At 45.4% G+C, this 22,203-nt stretch overlaps 1 protein-coding gene across 14 annotated transcripts in view; it reads right to left on the reverse strand.

Moving 5' to 3' along the window:
• RAP1GAP2 (RAP1 GTPase activating protein 2) overlaps nt 1-22,203 on the reverse strand; it is a 210,508-nt gene that overhangs the window by 45,350 nt on the left and 142,955 nt on the right. For 10 of the 14 annotated variants that reach the window (XR_006890588.1, XR_006890589.1, XR_006890590.1 and 7 more), the window contains 5 exons: nt 13,180-13,215; nt 8,385-8,429; nt 7,590-7,622; nt 6,963-7,175; nt 5,592-5,695 (listed from right to left, as the gene is read on the reverse strand). Coding sequence is in view for 11 of the 14 variants with exons in the window: in XM_046675330.1 (XP_046531286.1) it covers nt 5,592-5,695; nt 6,963-7,175; nt 7,590-7,622; nt 8,385-8,429; nt 13,180-13,215 (431 nt within the window). In the remaining 3 variants the exon portion in view is untranslated. The remainder of the gene's footprint in view (nt 1-5,591; nt 5,696-6,962; nt 7,176-7,589; nt 7,623-8,384; nt 8,430-13,179; nt 13,216-22,203) is intronic. The other 4 variants (XM_046675332.1, XM_046675340.1, XM_046675337.1 and 1 more) reach the window with 2 other exon arrangements.

A 22,203-nucleotide genomic window follows, 5' to 3' on the forward strand; every position in this document is an offset into this window, starting at 1 on the left:
CCACCCAAAGACTAATTACGCTCCATCACAATACACACGGGCCCAGTCACCGCTTTCGCCCTCCTCTCTCTCCTCAAAAGGCGTCTGTTTCAAATAAAATTTCCAATATAATAGCATGGGTTGAACATAACATCTATTAACATCTATTAGCAGTTGTCTAATCTTCTTCACATCTGTGGTTATATGCCTTTTTCACTGCCTAATTTTGTGTATTTTTCGCTTTTATCTACATTTCACTAGCTAGTTACCTGTTTTGTTACTGTTTTGTTCCCCAAAAGAAGTAGCCTAGATTTATTATCAAGTCTTGTGTTCTTTTTCTCATTTATTTGTTTCAGCTTTAATCTTTGTTAATTCCTTCCTCTTGCTTTCTTTAATGATAATATTGATAATAATAGCAGTTACTAGTGTTGAGTAGCTACAATGTATTGGGCTCGGGTACATAACAAGCATTCAAAAATTTTAAGGTAGACACTGCCATCACCATTTTACAGATGGAGAAACTGAGGCACAGAGAAGTTACTAACAACAATGACAACAACTTGCAAATATTCTTTCTCATTTAATAAGAAATTATTTAATGCAATTAATTTTCTTCTAAGTACAGCTCCGATCACAATCCATAAGTTTTTATACATAATATTATAAATGTCATTATTTTATAAATATTCTTTAACTCCAGCTTTGATTTAAGAAAGCGTTAACATTGTTTATTTCTAAGCGGTTAAGTGGGTTTTTTAAACATGATTTTGTTATTAATTTCTAGTTTTATTGTCAAATTGTAAGCAAATACATCCAGCAAAGTGTCTGCTATTTGACATTTATTTAGATTTACTTTGTGGCTCAAAAGACTGGTTCCTAAATCTACCTGCTATCAAGAATTATCCGCAAGATTTTTAAAAGTAGAAATTTGGCTTAACAATCCAATTTTTTTTAAAAAATGGAGTAAAGCTTATGAACAAAGAGTTAACAAAATAAATGCATGTGGTCCTTATAGAGAGAGATGTCCAACATAGTTCAATAAAATTACTGTAAATTTAAACCACACTAAAATACCATTCTCACCTATCAGATTGGCAAAAATCCAAGTGTTCAACAAAACATTCTGTTGGAGAGGCTTTGGGAAAATAGGCACTCTGATACATTACTGGTGAAAGTTCAGATTTATACAGCTCCTACAGAAGGCAATGTGGCAATATCTATTAAAATACAAATGGCATTTATGTTTTGACCCAGCTATCTCACGTCTGAGAAATTCCTTTAATACATACAACTTGACATTTGTACAAGGTTATTCATTGCATTATTTGTGACACCAAAAGACTGACAATGGCCATTAATAGGGGAGCTATTAAATAAGTTATTTCACATCTATATAAAGGAATACCATGCAGTAGTAAAAAGAATTAATAAGAAGCTCTTTACGTACTAAAATGGAAAGAAATCTAGATATACCATTAAGAGAGAAGCAAGTTACCGAACAATATGTTCTATAGAATGCTATAGAAATAAGGAGAAAATAAGAATATACATTATTTATGTCTTTATATATCTTACATTTTTATATTCAAATATATATGTATGTGTATGTTTAAATTTTTATTGTTTTTTAAAAGGTTTTTATAAACATAAGACTTTATAAATAGAAGTCTGGGTTTTGTTTTTTGCTTTACTTTGCTTTAAAGCTCCAAGATGATTCTGTTGTAACAGGATCCACATAAACCACTGACCTACCTTACAATCAATTTGTGTAAATTTTCCATAGGCACTTGAAGCAGAAATCTCTGTTAGAGGTTCAAAGTTTGATCGCTAAATCTAGATACAGATAAAGATAAATATATATAACTGACATGAATAGTACTAATGAGATTATCCACATCCTCTCATTTCCTACCCTAGTTGATCTGTCAAGTGATAAGAAGTGTGTTAACATCTACCACTACAATTGTATTCTGTGAATTTCTCCATACCTTAATCATTATATATAGACACACTATGTTATAATGTATACTATTAACAATAAAAAGTTTCAGAAGAGGGGCTGGCCCCGTGGCCGAGTGGTTAAGTTCGCGCGCTCCGCTGCATGCGGCCCAGTGTTTCGTTGGTTCGAATCCTGGGCGCGGACATGGCACTGCTCATCAGACCACGCTGAGGCAGCATCCCACATACCACAACTAGAAGAATCCACAACGAAGAATATACAACTATGTACCGGGGGGTGCTGGGGAGAAAAAGGAATTAATAAAATCTTTAAAAAAAAAAAAAAGTTTCAGAAGATATCTTCACTGTAGATCCTATCTTCCATGAATAGAAAATAGCCTTCTTTGTCACACTGATTTTTTTGTCTTGAATTCTATTTTTTCATATTAATATTGCCACTCTGCTTCCTTTTGTATCTGATTGTTATAACTGTTTCTCAACACTTTTCTTTTTAAATATACTGAGTTACTTTCTCTAATAAAAGATACATAGATAGATAGGTGGGTTTATTTATTTTTTTTTTTTTTGGAAGGATGACCTAAACTGAGAATCTTGGCTATGTAACAGTGGAATTTAACTCATTTATATTCATTATACATCATCCATGTATTCAGACTTACTTCTATTATCACATTTACTTATTTATTATTCTTTTATTTCCTATCTTTTTCTATATGTGTATGTTTTGTCTTCCTTTATTATTTGGGACATTTTCATTCTACCAGTGAATATTAAATTTTCATCAGACTATGTCCAGCTTTTAGTTTCCTTTCCTTGATTTTGTCTGATACTGGGTGAGTCATTTTGAGCTACAGATTTAAGTATTCTTAAGTTAAGATAATTGATTACTTAAGATTTAAGTAATCAATTATCCACGTTTAATTCCTGCTCACTATCCTCCATATTCATTATAATTTTGCTTATCATTTAAAGTTATTGTGTTTTCCTTTGATTATGTGGGAGCTTCTTAAGCTTCTCAATATTACTAACTGGGTTTGCTACAAAGTAGATTCTGCTCTTTACTCCTTCTAATACCATTTAACATTCTTTTTGGCCATTTTTAGTTTTCTTATATAATTTCCTTAATTTAACAAGCAAATTTTTCAGCTCATTCTGTTCTCTCATTTTATCTTTTGTCTTTTCTTTCACAGAGTTTATTTTTTCTATAGTTTGCTGAAAATGCAGAGTTAATTAATATCTAAATTTTACTTGGCTTTCTATAGTCAGTCCTTTTCAAAACTCAGCTATTTCCCTACCTTCTAAATGCTGAGTTATGCTTTCTTCGATGCAGAATCTTTTCTTTCACTGACCTGTGAGGGTTTTTTTTTTTCATTCTCTGTCTTCTTCTTTATATCCAAACTTGAAAAAGAAGAAATCTACTCAGGCTTGTTATTTGTTTCGAAATTGTGGGTAGATTCTTCTTGGCTACTCTCATGACACACACAAAGGCTGTTAGAATACTCTTCTCAGACTTTAGGCTGGAGAGCTGATTGTATCAATTAAATAATCCAGAAGCCTACGGGGAATGAGGAAGAAGCTGGGACAGGGGTCACTGCCAGCAAGGGAACTTCATCTCTGCATAATTTCTTCTTTGTGTCTGGTAAAGCTGCTAAGCCGTGGGGGCCAATTTTTTTATGTCTGGTTTTCAATTTGGGCTGGCCATCACTCCAAGTACATAATGTGATTGTCCAACTTCCTAACTGGTGTAGGGCTTCTCTCCGCCATCCCATTCATTGGCTTTCTATTTGGGAGAGCCACATTTGAGTTCCCCAGGGCATTGATTTCAAATGCTGTTGACCCAAAACAACAAAAACGATTCCATGTGGAAAGACCCCTGACTGTTCCAGGGCTCATTCTCATTTCTAAAGAGTATGGGATTCCCGAGCAAGCCATGGTGGCCTAGTGGTTAAAGTTCAAGGCGCTCCACTTCGGTGGCCTGGGTTCAGTTCCCAGGTGCAGAACCAGACCACTCCTCTGTCAGTAGCCATGCTGTGGTGGCGGCTCACATACAAGAACTAGAATGACCTACAACTAGAATATACAACCATGTACTGGGGATTTTGAGAGAAAAAAAAAAGAGAGGAAGATTGGCAATAGATGCTAGCTCAGGGTGAATCTTTCCCAGAAAAAAAAAAAAAAAAGAGTACAGGATTCCCCCAGAATCTCCAATTTGATATATTCCCACACTACATTGCTTTCTAAGGAAGGCGAACTGGGGTTCACCTTTCATTATCACCTACATTATAGTCCTAACTGCTTCGTAGATTACAAAAATATATATATCATCCAAGTGTGTGTTGTGTTTCTGGCATCTTTCCCTAGTTTTCAGTCCTGCTGCAGTATCTCAGATAGGCTAGAGCATCAGAAAAAGGGGGTTAGAGGCTTGTGTTCATTTGTCATCTGACTTAGAATTCCTACCCAATCTGGGTCTGGTTTTTATTAAGAAAGGAAGTAATTTTCTTTACAGAGGTTTACCTAACTTGAAATCCTATTTGGACATGGGGATCCAGGTATTACTCCCTCAGAAAATTGGCTCCAGCAATTTAATTGACTCTTCTTTGCCTTGCTGATATGATTTCTAGCCAGGTGAACCTCAGCGAAGACAACTGCTTCCTCTCTTAATAAAAAGCAAACCAAGATTGGACGGGTGCTGATGACTTCCTCGTCCTGCCCTCCCCTCCCCTCTCACACAGCAGGGCTCCGTGTCCGTTTCCTCTCATATTTATCTCAAAATTTGGGCAGAAAAAAATGTAATTGCTCTTTTCTAAATACCTTCAAATTAGACTTAACAAATATGGACTGGGAGTTTGACGAGTTCACAGCACTGTGCTGAGCACCAGCACCGGTCTTCACACCCGGCCTTCCTGCTTCTCCACCAGCCCACCAGGGACAGAGATAAATAAGACACAGACTCTCTATGATCCCACAGCATCCTGTGCATTTCGCTAAAACAACACCTGTGACACATATGAAACTGCTCTGTTCTTTTCTCCCACCAGACCATAAGCGTTTAGAGAACAGGGACCACGACGCAGTCATCATTGCATCCCCGCACCATCGCACTTCCCAGTACAAAGGAGGCTTTACTGAACATGTTAGTCAAACAAAACAGAAACCACTTCCAGTTCCTGCCCTTGAGGAGGTCATAATCCAGAGAGAGGTGCCCTGGCTTAGCTGTAAATCAGTGCTCCCACTGTGACATTCATTCCATCTCGGAATCCAGCACACACACAGATGCTTGGGGATCTACATTCCCTGACTGGATGCACACCACAGACAGCGTTCTGGCAAACCCTCTCCCAGGGCGATTTGGAGTTGTGTCTCAACAGGATGAGCCACCCTTACTTTTTCCTCCCATCCTCCTCAGAGCCACGGTCCCCAGAAGAAAGAGAGGCAGGTAGGGGTATGGTCTAGGTGACCTTGAGACCAGGACACCACTGTGACTTCCGCAGTCAGCCAGCTGGCATAAACACTGGTCTCCCTGCCTGGCAACTAGACATAGCCCCAGGATTTCAGCCGTCTGTTCCCCCCAGCACACCAGACCAGACTGGTCAGACTGGTGTTTCTGGGTCCCTGCCACTAGAGGTGTGGCCTCAACTGCACAGCAGCCCCACCTGAGAATGATCCGAAGGTACTCAATGCCCTCAGCCTCTTCGCACTTGATGGACAGAAGCAGGTTCCCCAAACTGCTGCCGGTGCAGTAAAAGTTTAGATGATCCTAGAAACAGAAATCAGGTGTTAGCGGGGAGGAAGGGACCTTTCAGACATGGCCCCCAAAATCACATCCTTCGCCAGGAGCAAGAAGGGCCATAGCAACAAGGAAGAGAAGGATGCTACTGCAGAGGCTGCAATTGAGGAAGAGGAGGAGGGGAAGGGGGAGGAAGAAGGGAAGGAGTGAGAGGAGGAGGAGGAAAGGGAGAAGGGGAGCAGGGAAGGAGAAGGGGAGGGAGTGGGGAAAAAGGAGGGGTAAAAGGAGGAGGGGGAGGGGAAAGAGGGAGGCGCGGGGTGGAGGTGGGGGAATCACAGTAATAAACTCCAGTTGCCGAGTCCTCAGGATGTGCTTTACAGGAGAGATAACATCATCTGCATTTCACAGAGGGGAGAACCGATGTTCAGGGAGGTTAAGCAACTGTCCAGGGTCACACAACTAGTAAGTGATAGATCCAGGGTTCAAACCCCTGGCTGTCTTGACGGAAGCTCAAATTCTTCACCGCAAGGTACAGAGCCCACTTTCTTGCTTCCCAGGGGCCACCCCTGCCAATTCAGACTATTTGTGGGAATAAAGTTAGGAGGAACACTGGTACCTCTACCCAAGGGGAGCTGGATGTCTTCTGGACGGTGGGTCTCTCCCTGGTTCAGGGAGCCCACCCTAGACCTGCCATATCAGGGCAGAGCCATAGGATCTCCATTTTAACAAGTTCCCTGGGGGGCTCTGATGCAGCTCCAGACTGCAAAGCTGCCCTAGGCTGGAAACTTCCGGAATGTGCCCTGGGGACTTCTGGAACCTGGCAAGTCTGAAGGGCAGAATATATTTAAAGAAATGTAACTTTGTCACTTTTAAGCAATCAGAGGCTCACAGCACATCATCCAGTACAAGCACCCCGGGGACCCGCTTGAACGAGGACGTGAGAGATTTGTACAATTTAGACGGAAACGAGGACTTGCAAGGTGTGAGAATGTATTTTTTTCTTCCACCCTCCTTCACCCCCAAACTACTCATTCCATCATCTCCTAAAGCATTTGCTGGGGTGGTCCCCACAGGGAGCCCTCACACTGAGCCTTCCTGACCTCTGCACACCCTCCACTCCCAGCCCAGGAGCAGAGCCAGTCGGACCTCTCCAAGGAGAAGGATGAAGGCAGGCAGCAAGGAAGGGACAGGACCAGGGAGGAAAAGAAAGAGAGAAAGGGGCGCTGGAGAGGGACACGGGGTTCCCTGGTGCACTCCCCCTCCCACAGCTACTGACGCCCAGGGCCCTGGGCCTCACCTTCCCTAGGAAGTGCCTGCGGTAGGCCCTGGCTTCACCCCTGCACTCGAGCTTGTAGCCGAAAGTGTTGGGGCTGAGGCTGTCCTCTTCCTCCTCCTCGCAGATGCTGCTGCCCAGGGAGGTCGGCGTGCCCAAGTTCTCCGGGTCCTCGATCCAATAGCCCCCAAACTGGGGCAGGACGATGAGGGGGTACGGGCCTCCCTTCTCCACTATCTGGAGACAGAGGAAGGGTCTTGCCCTGCAGCCTGCCCTGACTCTACAGGGGGAGGGGAGGGGCGCCTAGGGGTGTCCCCACCCACCCCTGAAATGCTCCAAGGAGGGGACCCCTATATTTGAGGCCAAAAGTAGTAACAAGAACCCTTCCTCTAAGCCCCACATCTACAGCTTCACCAACCCTTTAGCCCCAGAGGTGCAGGGCCTGGATGGGCACCTCCAAATTTAACACGGAGAAGCTAAGGTCACAAGGGAAAGATGGGAAGAACCCTCAGACTCTCACGTCCCAGGTCCACAGTTCTCTCCCACATGGGGCTGGGCAGAGACCATCACCACCATCACCATCAGTGGCCCCAGCCCCACCCCAGAGACAGGACCCAGAGTGGGCTGCAGTGTGGCCTGCGGGGCTCCTACCTCGTCAATGCTGGGGTACGGGATATAGTCATCCTGCAAGACAAACAGACATGCCACCGTCAGTCCCAGCAGTGCCCACAGAGTTCGAGCACTGTTTCCATTCCCCTCTCCCAGGTCTGGGGAGAGGGTGCATTGGGGCGCCTGGCAGGCTGCACCAGGCCTTTGGGAGCACCAGCGAGAACACCAGACAGAAGAGCCTAGAGGCAGCTCTGCAATCTGGCTTCTCTTGAGTTCTTCCCCAAGTTCACAGAACCTGAGTGCAAACCCTGCTGGCCGAAGATGCAGTACACAGAGGCGCTGGATTTCACACCACGAGTGACACTAGCTCTCGCCCTAGGATGCTGTAACAAGACGACGACCCTGGTCCCACCCAGTCCCCTCCAGGCAAGAGGGCTGACCTCCAAGTGATGAGCTGCCCCCCTGGGCCTTAGAAATGGAACCTGAAGTTGAGAATGACGCCTCCTGAAGCCCATAGCCTGACACCCCAAAACGCTGTATGTGGTTCGTTCGCAGGAGGGGGTGCAGAGGAATCAGGCTGAGCCACAAGCCTTAGGTTTCGCCTGAGGCCTCCACCCCAGCCTGCCCTGAAGCTGCCCTCAAGGCATCAAGCCAGGGCCCCCCTTGCTCCCACCGTGCACCAGTCAACACAGCACAGCTACTTAAGTGGCTCTTGGTGAAAATCAGAGTCAGATGGTGTAAGATAGCAGGCCCCAGCATGCGGCTGCTCCCCTGCCTTCCTCTCACCCAGCCCCCTCGCTGGGCCCACCTGGCTGCCACCTTACCCACCCAGCCCACCTTGTTCTTCTGGGGTCCTGGCTTCTGCTCTTCAAGCTTGATCCCCTGCAGAAACAAGGAAAAGAGGATCCATGGAAAAAGCAAAGGTCACAAAAAGCAGCCAAACAGAGGAGTCTGTTGGGAGCACTGCCTTGCCGGGGTTAGTATTAAAAACAGCAACAGCTGTAAAGGCTGGGCCCTTACATGTCACATACATGTCATGCTCAGTCCTCACAGCAGCCTCAGGGGAGGCAGCAGGGCAGGGGGTTAAGAGCACGGACTCAAGCCAGATCACCGGGGTTCAAATTCCATCACTGCGAATTATGACCTTATGACCTCCAGCAAGTCACAAAAACCTCTCAGGGGCTCAGTGTTCCCTTCTGTAAAATGGGAATGATAGTGGTGCTACCATTGTGGTGAAGGTTAAATGTCAATAGTGTGTTAGGCCCTTGGAGCAGTGATGGGTATATAGTAAAAGCTAAGGGTTATTATTATCACGAGATAGGCAGTATTATCATCCTGGTGCTTCAATACCCCCACTGGACTCTCAGAGCCAGTAGGCGAGGAGCAAGGATGTGCGTGTCAGAGTCAGCACTCTGGACCTCCGGACCTAATGCCACATGAGCTCTAGCCCCTCCCCGGTGGGCGGGCCGACAGGTAACAGGCAGGGGGCCTGGTCCTCCCTCTACCGCAGTCTTACTATTGGCGACCCTGGACAAAGTCGAGCCTCCTGCCGCCTCTATGGCTTCATCCACGAAATGACGATCTTAACACACGCCCTCCCACCTCACAGAGGCATCAGCGCAAGGATCAGACTCCAAGGCTGGGCCTGGGTGAAAGGGATGCACCTGCAGGTATCTGGAACGTTCACTCCTGGAGAGAGTGCCGTGTCCAGTGGTCCCATGGCCAAGTTCTGACTTCACCGGGTTTTGTGGGAGGGGAGCGCATGGTGTGCCCAGGATTGTTTGAATAAATCCAAGGAAGGCATGAGATGGTGGGACAAACTAGGAGAAACAGGTCCCCTCTGGAGAGAGGAGAGTCCTGAATCAGTGCTGCCTCAACATCACATCCCGCATCAGGATGTTAACCTTCCCGAGAGCGCTCCCTCGCTTGTCTCCTTTGAAGCCCACAGCACCTTTTCACCAACAAGGAAACTGAGGCCCAGGGAAGAAGTTGCTTGCCTAATGTCACTCAGCTAGTGAGTGGCAGGGCCTGGATTTGAAGCCGGGTCGTCTGTCCACCAATCGCATGATCATATCCTGCAACCCAGGGAACCCAGAGCTCCTGCTAACTGGGCGGATTTAGCCTTCGGCTTCTCCAGACTCCTCTGGGCTGAGTCACCAGGCAGCATTGTTCAGGAGGGTGTGGGAGGGCCCCTCCCACCAGACAGGTGCTACCATCCTAGCACAGGGAGAAAACCACCTGGGTGGCCCTGCAGACCCTGCCCAGGGAGGCAAACTGGGTGGATGGGGAGGGGGTGATGTCAGGAGTTTGTTTAGTTTGTCCTGCATTAGTCATCCTGCCTGGGAACAGCTCCTGGAGCAGGAGAGCAAACCTCCTCCCATTCCCTCTCCCACGACAGAGCCACCGCCCAACACTGGGCCCTCTCCTCTCCCCTCCCCTCCCTGTGTCATCCTTTACAATAGGTATTATCATTATTCTCCCCCTTCCCCCGCCATGAAGAAACTGAGCCTCAGAGAGGTCGAGTGACTTGACCAAGAGTTCAGGGTTAGAACTTGGACCAAGGACAGAAGGGATCCAGAGCTTGAGTACTTGGCTCCTGTTGCTTCACATCATTGTGCCCTTCGTCAAATCCTCAGACTCTCGGGCTGGGGTCAGGAGTCCCAGATCTTAGTTTCGCCTCTTCCCAACTCAGAGCGCCCTGGGCACTTGGCTGCTCTGAGCCTCAGTCTCCAGCACTGCAGGATGAGGGGAGATGGTGCCCACACTCAAGGACAGATCTGGCCACCCCATGAGGCCCATGCGTCCCCGCCAGTTCCCCACATGTGAGTTTCACACATACATAAGAGTTGGAAACTGTGGGCCCCTCGGAGGCTGGGGCCCAATGGGCATATGGTAGGGACCCAAACACTGAGAAAGTCAGTTTTAGGCCCCTGCAGTCTCAGCTAAGGTGGAATCGGCGGACCACCCATGGGTGTCAGCTGCCATGGAGATACAGAGGGAGCACAAAAACAAGACCCCTGCCCTCGAGAGGCTCCCAATCTAGTTGTGAAGACAAGCCCAGCAGCCTCAAAACAACAGAACATTATGAGGCCAGTTAAGTGGGGCGGGGTTATGTGCTCAAACAGAGAGAAGGCAGAGTGAGGACAGGGTGAACCACAAATTCCCTGCCATCTCGCCAGCGCACCGGGATTCCACGGGCTTGAGACGAAAATCCTAGCTTTACTCCAATCAACTGGGCACTGAATTACACACGGTCACCCACCGCTCGCTGTCAAGGCAGATGCCGTCCTGTTTCCACAACTTGATTGTAAATTCCCTAACTGCATATAAAATTAGCTTGTAGTCCACACACTGCCGGGCATGGAGAGGGATCTTAATAACTTGCTCGTGATAATGACACAACCACTAACAATATTATGCCCTCAAACAGTTCCTCCGGGGCCAGCCGGGTGGTGTAGCAGTTAGGTTCACACACTCCGCTTCGGCGGCCCGGGGTTCACCAGTTCGGATCCCGGGTGCGGACATGGCACTGCTTGGCACGCTATGCTGTGGCAGGCATCCCACATATAAAGTAGAGGAAGATGGGCACGGATGTTAGCTCAGGGCCAGTCTTCCTCAAAAAGAAAAAAAAGCCCCTCCCCTTCCCCACCCTTCGGGAGACCTGGCTTTCCCATGAGGACCACACTGGCTCGCAGCAGCCTTCTCAGCGGCTCCACCTGCATCTCAAGACTGTGGTGGGCACTCTATCTGCCTCTCCTAGAGCTTCCAGACTGTTACTACAGAATCTTCCCTCCTGCAGCCCGTAGCATCTACCTAAAAGGGTAAAAAGCATCCTAATATAATGGGTAAGCCTTCTGGCTCTGAAACTACTTATTAGCCATGAGTCCTTGAGAGTTTTATTGAATCCCTCTGTGCCTCGCTTCTCTCCCCTGTGAAACGGGGATAATAATAATATACCTGCTGCTGCGTGCTTTGTTAGGAAGAAATGAGATAACGCCTGTCAATCTCCGAGCCCAGACAAGTGACTGAAATATGAGGACCACTATCAGCATCTTCTTCCCACTCTTTCCATCAGTATCAGTTAAGCCTTCTGGACCACTCCCCATATTCCCCAGGGCAGCAGTTCTTAACCTACGAGCCTGAGCCCTTGGTAAGGAGTAATTATGAAGGACCCCAAATCCACACTGAATACTGATTTTTACGCCGTGTCTGCCAAGTATTTACATATATTATCCCATTTCATCCCAACCCCCATGTAAGGGGGTATCTGTATTCTTATTTATTTATAAAAGATGTCATACTGTGATTTATAATAATAAATATATATTTGGTTTTTGCCCAATTCCAGGCACAGAGCTCCTAAAAGCCTTGGAATTTCCTAAGTAATAAGAGCAATGGGAGCATCTTCCATTATAGTATTTGGCCTTTTGTCCTGGGTTCCTTTAACAGCTCCAGAGCTATAAGTGAAAGGAGTATGTTATTCCTAAGTTTATGTTAATGAGTTTATGTTAATGAGCTGACTTTGGAAAGCCCCTAAGGATGAGGGCTGGTTGCCAGGGGAACAAACCCTGATTAGAGGGTTGGAACTCCAAGGAGGGGAGAGGGGCTGGAGTTGAATCAATCACCAATGGCCAATGATTTAATCAATCATGCCTATGTAAACAAGCCTCTGTAAAACCCCAAAAGGACGGGGTTTGGAGCACTTCCTGGTTGGTAAACACATCGTGTGCCCAAAGAGGGCATGGAAGCTCTGTGCCCCTGCCCACACACCCTGCCCTAGGCATCTCTTCCATCTGGCTGTTCCTGAGTTACATCCTTTTACAATACACTGATAATCTGGTAAGTAAACTGTTTTCCTTAGTCTTCGAGCCACTCTACTAAATTAATCAACTTGAGGCAGGGGTCGTGGGAAACTCCAATTTATAGCCGGTCGGTCAGAAGCACAGGTGACAACCTGGACTTGTGGTTGGTGTCTGAAGTGGGGGAGGAGGGTAGACTTGTGGGACTGAACCCTTCACCTGTGGGACCAACACGATCTCCAGGTAGACAGTGTCCAAATTGAGTTAAATTGTAGGACACCCAGCTGGTGTCGCAGAACTGTTTGGTGTGGGAAAAACTACCCCGCATTTGGTGTCAGAGCGAGATGAGAAGAGCACAGCAGGCACAGAAAACAGGAGCGAGAGGCTTAGAAAACGGAAGGAACTTGAGTTAGTAAGTGTTAGATGCAGGATTTGAACTCAGGTCTGTCTCCCACCTGCCGCTCTGCCTCCCAGATACAAGATGCCTCCCCTGAGAAGGAGCTTTCTTTTTCAGGAACCCATTCCAGGAAAAACGGACCCTTTCAAACACTCCCCACATCCGGGGTTTTACAGCATCCCCATTGGCTCTGCTGGGGGGTTCTGTTTCTATCTCCTCCCTGTCCTTGAGGCAGGAGCCTCCCCCAGAGTCCTCGGTGCTGCACAACATGGAAATGGCCTCAGGTTGTCCAGGCCATCAGCCTGTGAGTTCTCTCTTATCTGCCCCTCCCTCCAAGACCCCCGAGTTCTGCCCGGGGGTTCTGGCTGGTGTTGTGTCCCCAAGGTCACTGCGGCACCCCCCACCGGGGCTCAGCTTCCCCACTTTGGGGGCTCACCTGCATTTTCTCCAGCATCTCGAAGAACTCCGCCGACTGAAAGACACAAAGAGGGTGGGGAGAGAAGGGCAGGGCATCAGCCAGGGGTCTGCTGAGAAAGCCTCCTCACCAACAGCCTGCAAGCTCAGCCCAGGGCTTCCCCAGAGACAAAATTCATTTGGATCAAGAGAGAAGATAATTTGATTTTGCCTTTGCAAGGCTGGAGGACCAGAACACCCCATACAACAAAAGAAAAAATAAAACGCGCCCGGACTGGCATATGGCCCCGAGGAGAGCGGCCACTGGGTCTCTGTCAAGAGAGAGGGGCCAGGGAGCCCCCAGGAAAAGCCAAGTTCCCCAAATGCCTCTCGGCCATGGATTGGACTCCTGCTCCAGCAGGGGTCATGTTTGGGACGTTTTCAACCCAGCAGTGGGGCCAAGATGGCCAACACGAGTAGTATTCCAACTTTTGTGGCCACACAGCCCTTCTGTCTCACTTAAATCTCCAATATATAAAACCAGTCAGAGCAGAGCCACTGGCCAGAGCAGCCACGGGGGCCTGAGCCCTTGATGTGCTACCCCTGCCTGCCCCTGTCCCCTGCTCCAAGGCACCTCTTTGGGACCCTAGAGCTTGTGAAGCAAAGCCTGAAAACCACTGAGCCACAGCCTCCAGGGGCCGGGATGGGTTACTTTAAAAATCTTGAACTACGTAAGTCCAAACCCTTAAGCTACTCTGGTGCCACCTTTGTAAACTCCAGGTAAAGACAAAAAGGAGAAAGGGGAAGTGGGGTGGCGGGGTGAGGGGCTGAAGGCTCTACCCTAACAAAACACATACAGAGGTCTCTCAGAAGTCTCCCCACTCCCCATTTCATGACGACAGATACATTTGTCAAAAGATCATTGCCTATATCTGGGCAGTGGAAACCCATGAGTTAATGAATGCCCAGAAGAGACAGTCCCCAGATGAACAGGAGAGAAAAGAGAGCAGTGATAAGAAGGAACATGTATGTCCTTGTCATTTCTTGATGCAGAGATAGAGCACCCACTCTCCCTTCCTCCGCAGGCACCAAAGGGGCCAGAACTGCCCTCAGAATTCCCAGAAGAGAACCTGCATGCGAAGGACCCCTGTGGAGTCACCGAAGGACACCTAGCTCTGCTGCAGACTCCAAATGACCTCTACCAGTCCCAAAGCTGGCCTGCCAGAGGCAAAGGGTCTGCCACCCACCAGCAGCTCAGGTTCCAGGGTCTGGAAACCCCACATGTGAACATACAGGGTTGAGGACAAGCTTGGGGCACATGCCTCAAGCACCCTTATGCCAGAAGCGGCCACCAAGCCCCCAGCTCCAAAACCTGTCCTTCCCACCTGCTCTGTGCACTCTTACCAACTCCAGTCTCCAGCAGACCAAGATTACCAGACATAAAGAACTTACCCAAATCAATAAGGCTGCAAGGATGAGCAGGAAGAGGACAAGGGGACAGAAACAATCAACATTTTAATACTCAGACCTCTCACCCAGCGATCCCTCTTCTAGGAATCTATACTAAAACACACTCACATATGTACACAAAGATAGATACAATAAACGTTCATTGCAGCATTGTCTATAACAGTGAAAAAAAAAAAAAGGAAACAAATGTCAATCTATAGGAAACTGGTTAGAGCAAGCTACATTCATAGAATAAAACACAAATATTATGAATATCTATGTGTCAATAATTTAGATAACAGACAAAATAGACAAGGTCTAGAAATATACAATCAAAACTGACTGAGGAAGAAGTTGAAAACCTAAAAAGACCTATGCCAAATAGAGATTGAATTAGTAATCAAAAACTACCCACAAAGAAAAGCCCAGGCCCAGACAGCTTCATTTGTGAATGCTACCAAACATTTAAAGAACTAATACTCATTCCTCACAAACTCTTCCAAAAATAGCAGAGGGAACACTTCCCAACTTATTGTATGAGACTAGTATTTCCCTGATACCAAAACCAAAGACATCACAAGAAAAGAAAACTACACACCAGTATAGCTTATGAATATAGATGCAAAAATTCTCAATGAAATACTAGCAAACTGAATCCAGCAATATATAAAAAGAATTATACATCAAGACCAGGTGGGATTTATCCCAAGAATGCAAGGTTGGTTTAATATCCAAAAATCAATGAATGTAAAACACCACATGAATAGAATAAAAACCAAAAACATTATCATCTCAATAGACATAGAAAAAGCATTGAAAAAAGCCAACACTCTTTTTTCACTAAAAAAAAAAATTCAACAAACTAGGAATAGAAGGGAAGTTCCTCAACACGACAAGGGGCATCTACAAAATACCCACAGCTAATATCACATTTAATAATGAAAGAATGGATACTTTGCCCATAAGATAAGGAAGAAGATAAGGCTATCCTCTCTCACCACTTCTATTTAACATTGTCCTGGAAGTTCTAGCCAGAGCAATTAGGCAAGAAAACTACATAAATGGCATTCAAATTGGAAAGGAAGAAGTGAAACTATCTCTATTCACAGAAAACATGATCTTATATATAGAAAATGCTAGGGAATTCACTAAAAAACTATTAGAACTAACATAATAAATGAGTTCAGCAGGGTTGCATGATACAAGATCAATATACAGAAATCAATTGTATTCCTATACACTATCAATGAGCAATCCAAAAATAAAATTAAGAAAACAATTCCAATTACAACAACACCAAAAAGAATAAAATACTTAGGCACAAATCTAACAAAAGAAGTGCAAAACTCATACTCTGAAAAGCACAAAACGTTTATGAAAGAAATTTTTAAAGTTCTAAATAAATGGAAATAAATCCCATGATCACACCTGGAAGAGTCAATATGATTAAGACTGCAATATTCTCCAAACTGTTCTACAAATTCAGTGCAATCCCTATCAAAATCCAAGCTGAATTCTTTGTAGAAATTCAAAAGTTGATCCTAAAATTGATACGGAAACTCAGGGGCCCAGAATAGCTAAAACATTCTTGACAAAGAAGAACAAAGTTGGGTCACAATTCCCCATTTCAAAACTTACTACAAAGCAAAAGTAATCAAGATAATGTGGTACTGACACAAGGAGAGACATGTAGATCAATGGAATAGACATTAGAGTCCAGGTATAAATCCAAAGATCTATGACAATTGACTTTCAACAAGGGTGCCAAGACTACTCATTGGGGTCTTTTCAATAAATTGTGCTGGGAAAACCAGATAGCTGCATGTAAAAAAATGAGGTTGGACTCTTATCTCACACCACACACAAAAATTAACTGAAAATGGATCAACAACCTAAATGTAAGACCTAAAACTATAAAACCCTTAGAAGAAAACATAGGAGTAAATCTTTGTGACCTTGGTTTTGGCAATGGATTCTTAGATATGGCACCAAAAGCACAAGCAAGAAAAGTAAAAAAATGAATAAATTGGACTTCACCAAAATTTAAAACTTTTGTGCTTCAATGGATACTATCAAGAAAGTGAGGGGCCAGCCCCGTGGCCAAGTGGTTAAGTTCATGTGCTCCACTTAGGTGGCCCAGGGTTTCACGAGTTCGGATCCTGGGTGCGGACATGGCACTGCTCATCAGGCCACGCTGAGGTGGCGTCCCACATTCCACAACTAGAAGGACCCATAACTAAAATATACAACTATGTACTGGGAGGATTTGAGGAGAAAAAGCAGGGAAAAAAAAAAAAGAATATTGGCAACAGTTGTTAGCTCAGGTGCCAATCTTTAAAAAGAAAGAAAGAAAGTAAAAAGACAACTCACAGAATGGGAGAAATATCTGCAAATCATATATCTAATAAGAAACTTGCATCTAGAATAAAGAACTTTTACAACTCAATAATAAAAAGATAAATAACTCAATTTAAAAAGGATTTGAGTAGATATTTCTCCAAAGATGATATACTATTAGACAATAAGCACATGGAAAGATGCTCAACATCATTAATCATTGAGAAATGTAAATCAAAATCACAATGAAAGAGCACTTCACACCAATAAAAAGACAAATAATAACAAGTGTTGGCAAGGATATGGAGAAATTGGATCCCTCAGACACTGCTGGTGGGAATGTAAAATGGTGCAGCCACTGTGGAAACAGTTTGGCCTTCCTCAGAAAGTTAAACATGGATGTACTATTTGACCCAGCAATTCCACTCCTAGGTGTATACCCCAAGAGAAAGGAAAACATATGTCCACACAAAAACTGGTACATCAATATTCATACCAGCAATATTCATAATATCCAAAAATTGTAAACAACCCAAATATCCATCAACTGATGAAGAGATAAACAAATTATGGCATATCCATGCAAAGGAATAGTATTTGGCAATACAAAAGAATGAAGTACTGATCCATACTACAACGTGGATAAACCTTGAACACACGCTGAGTGAAAGAAGCCAGACACAAAAGGCCATGTATTTTATGATTCCAGTTATAGAAACTGTCTAGAGCACCCCTATGTTCATTGCAGCACTATTCACAATAGTCAAGACATGGAAGCAACCCAAGTGCCCATCGACCGATGACTGGATAAAGAAGATGTGGTATATACATACAATGGAATACTACTCAGCCATAAAAAAAGACAAAATCATCCTATTCGCAACAACATGGATGGACCTGGAGGGTATTATGTTAAGTGAAATAAGCCAGATGGAGAAAGACAAACAGCAGATGATTTCACTCACATGTGGAAGATAAACAAACCTATGGACAAAGAGAACGGTTCAGTGGTTACCAAGAGAAGGAGGCTGGGAAGTGGGCACAGGGGGTGAAGGGGAGCACTCACATGGTGACGGACAAGAAATACTGTACAACTGAAATTTCACAATGTTGTAAACTATTATGAACTCAATAAAAAATATATAAAAATTAAAATTTAAAAAAATAATAAAAATGTCTAGACTAGGAAAATATAGAGACAGAAAGTAGACTTGTAGGGAGCTGAGGGAAAGGGGAGATTCGGAGGGTGATAGCTAAAGGGTACAGGGTTTCTTTTTGAGGTGGTAAAAATGTTCTAAAATTGACTGTGGTAACGGTTACACAATTCTGTGAATATCTTTAAATCCATTGAATTATATACTGTAAACGGGTGGCTTTGTGGTACGTGAACCATATCTCAATAAAGCTGTTCCAAAAAGAAACCACGCAGCCATTCAAAAAGAAAGCAATAGATCTACACTTCTTACATACAACACTCTCCAAGATGTATGAAGCATGTGTAAGGGGGAGAGAAAAATCAAACCTAAAATTACCTGTATGAATGTACATAAACTCACAGAAAATAATACAGAAGAAGATACCTCACACTGTCAAAAAGCAATTATGTGGAGACAAGGCAGTGAGAGTGGTGAGAGGGTTTTGCTTTATATACAGCCTACTTCACGAGCATGCAGGTCTACATTACTTGCATAGTTAAAGTTCAAATAAATAAATAAGTTTTGTAAGGGAAACAGAAAAATGTGCAAAGGACACGAACAATTTGCTAAAGGAGAAATATAAAATAACCAGTGAACACATGGAACACGCCCAGCTCCGTGGCTATTAAAGAAATTTAAAAGGTAACATCTTTCATCCATCAGATTGGCCAAGACTAAAAAGAAAACTCAACGCTGGCAAGGAGTATGCAGTTAAGGACACGGGGACTGCAGGTAAGTGTGCACCTTTCTGAAGGGTAATTTGACACCAAGTGTCCAAAGCCTTAGAAACATTCACATATTCTGGTCCAAGAAACCCACTCTAGGGAATTTATACTAAAGCAATATTTGGGCAACTACCCAAGGATAAAATATACAAGGAAATTTGTTGCAACATTGTTTACAGGCAAAAAAGTGGAAATAGCCGAAGTACCACCAGTGAGGTAAAGGGTGAACAATGCATAAGAGTATGACAACACAATCAAATACGATGAGAGGAGATCTGTGCTAATTATACGAGCACAAAGACTCACAATGCATTGTTGCTAAGTGAGAAAAATAGGGTTTAGAACAAGATGGTCTCATTTTTTTCAATTAAATGTAAAAAAACCTGTTTGGGTATCTATGTGTATGTGTGTGTGTATATATAAATATAACTGCAAGTAAATATACACATCACCCATCCAGAGAAATATACCTTGATGGATACATGCCAAAACAAGTTACAGGTAAAGAATACATTTTTTCTTTTTTCTTTTCAATATTTTTTAAATTTTCTACAACAATTATGAATTATTTTTGCAGTCAATGTTTTTAAGACTTCAACACATAAGTGGCGGCTCTGGCATTCCTTTTCTCAATTCCCCCAACACTTACTACAAGCCCTTCCCCCACCTTCATAGCAGGGTGTGTTCAGGACACAGTACAGAGCCGTCGGTGCCCACAGAGAGCCCCAGGATTCAGGCTAACTCATTTCCAGGTCTAACCTTGGCTCTGTGTGACTAAGAGGCTCCCCTGAATCAACCCCAAATCCAGCTCACTCTCTGTTATCCATGCAAAGTGACAATCAAAATATACTTCAGGCGTTTCTTAGACAATGCCCTTGTATTAGATAATCAATTAACCCCAACTGATTAAGCGCCTGCAAGGCATGGACTGGACACTGGACCAGGCAGGGGCCCAATTTCCTGAGTGCTTGATCTTAATTATGAGACAAAACTGTCCAGGGTTAGGTTACAGGTGATCAGTGCCACAGTGTTCAGAGGGGGCAGGAAGCACTTCTTGCCGGGAGGTCAAGTGTTCTCGTTCTCTATTGCTGTATAACAAATTACTCCAAACTTAGCAACTCAAAACAATTTCTGTGGGTCAGAATTCAGAAGTGGCTCAGTTGTGCAGTTCTAGCTCAGGTTTTCTCAGGTGGCTGCAGTGAGGATGTCAGCAGGGGCCGCATCATCAGAAGGCTTCACTGGGGCTGGAGGATCTGTTTCCAAGATGGCGCACTCACAAGGCTGTCGGCAGGAGGCCTCAGTTCCTCCTCACAGGGGCCTCTCCATAGGCGGCTTGAGAGTTCCCAAAACATGGCAACCAATTCCTCCGAGAGTGAGCCAACCTTTTATGACCTAGTCTCTGGAATCATACACCATCACTTCCCCTTTATCCTATTCATTAGAAGCGACTGTCCAAGACCAGCCCACACTCAAGGGGGTTCCATCTCTCGAGAAGTGTCAAAGAATTTGTGGACATATTTTAAAACCACCACATCAAGGAAGGCTTCTTGCAAGAGGTGGGATCCCAGCCAGACCTCAAAGGATAAACAGATAACACCTGATAGAGAGGGGCAAGGGGGCATTACAGGCAGGTGTAACTGTGGGCACAGAGGCGGAAAGGTGGAAAAGCAGGACATGTACTCAATGAGCTGTGAGTGGACCGACATGGCAGACTGAAGCCTCCGGGTCAACATCCTGAAGATCAGACTGGAAAGGAGGGCTGGAGTCCAGGCCTGGGAGTCTCCGAATGCCAGGAATTCGGGCTTCATGTGACAGCAGTGGAGAGCTACTGAGGTTTGGGTACAGTAGAAAGATACAGGAGGTGGCAGAGTTCAGTGGTCAAAGCCAGGTCCAGGGTGTGGCTAACTTGTTACTGCCCAGCTGTGTGGCATGAGGCATGTTACTCAACCTCTCTTTATTCCCTCACCTGCAAATGGAATCAAATAACCCCTGCCTTTTGGAGCTCACATGAGGATGCAGTGAGAATGTGGACGAGAAGCACCCAGGCAGGGCCTGGTCCACAGCGAGAGCTCAGTAAATAGCAACTACTAGAAGGAACTGTTAGAAAGCTCACTCTGGAACAAGCTTTGTCCTATTTGGAGACAGTCTAGTAGTTTTAGGGCAGTATTTAGCTTTTTCTGATTTAGGACACTTAGCTTTTCTTGACTTCATTGGTCTTTCCAGAGGTGGTATGTTTAGATTACTGTTAAAAATGGGTCTATATTTCCTGAATGAAGATGCTCCCTGGCGTTGGGGCTGGCACAGGTGGTGAAATGAAAGGGCCATGACTCAGCCTGAGCCCTGAGTAACGCAGTGGGTAGATGATTCCTGCCTGGACAGAGCCCTGGAGCAGAAATCAGCCAGTGGCAACTGGGCCTCAGCTGGGCTGGCCCCACTTCTCAGTGACTCGCTGAACTTTCCAATGGGACAGTTCCAGCCTTGGCAAAGAGCAAGTCTCCTTTTCCACCCAGAAGCCGGGTGACTCAGGCCAGCCTGAACAGCAGCTCCAGCCACTCAGACCCACCCTTGTCCACACCCCCTGAGATTGCTTCACACAGCCAAGGGCACACAGCAGGCACTCAATAAATGCTCACCGACTCACTGACACTGTCCCACAGGCCCTCTAGGACAGAGTGAAGTCCTGCCCGGGGCACCCTTAGGAAGGGGATCCCCCTCCACCGAGAAGCCACAGAGAAGTGTAATTCAGCCTCCTCATCAATAGCAGCGTCCGCTCAGCTGTCTAATTTATTATTAGCAACAGCCATTGCCACCCAAATCCAAGCAGCAGCCAGCATTTCCCCTTGGGCTCTGCTTTAACAGCCAGTCGAGCAGGCTGTGAAATAATCACCGAGAGCCAGCGCTCAGCCAAGGAAATCGCAGGCTGGGCCCCAGGGTTTAGTTCGGGTTCAATCCTTGTCGTCCTCACCTCCCAATATAGAAACCGCTGGTCTGCCTTTGGAAGGGCAAAGTGAGTCCTTGGGGGAGAATGCTGGAGGCCAGTCTTGAGAAACCTTCCCCATGCCTCTACTTGCTCTCTCTAGTGCCAGCCTCTGCCCAGCAGCAAAGAAATAGAAACAATGGAAGGAATACAGCGTCCATGTGGTGCTCATGGCATGTGTGAGCATAGGATGGCCACCGCTGCCCATCTCACCATCCTGTGCCCTTCCCACGGGCAAGAGCAGCCCGGCCTGCCTTCCTCTGGTCCACGGAAGCTCTACACATGGATGTGGCCTTTTCCTGCAGACAGGCGGCCACCTGTTCTTTCCTCCTTGTTGCATCGCAGCTCGGGAGGCCCTCACTAGCACTCTCCTCTCTCCCTCC

This window comes from Equus quagga, chromosome 11 (genome assembly GCF_021613505.1).
Source record: "Equus quagga isolate Etosha38 chromosome 11, UCLA_HA_Equagga_1.0, whole genome shotgun sequence".
Lineage (NCBI taxonomy): Eukaryota > Metazoa > Chordata > Mammalia > Perissodactyla > Equidae > Equus > Equus quagga.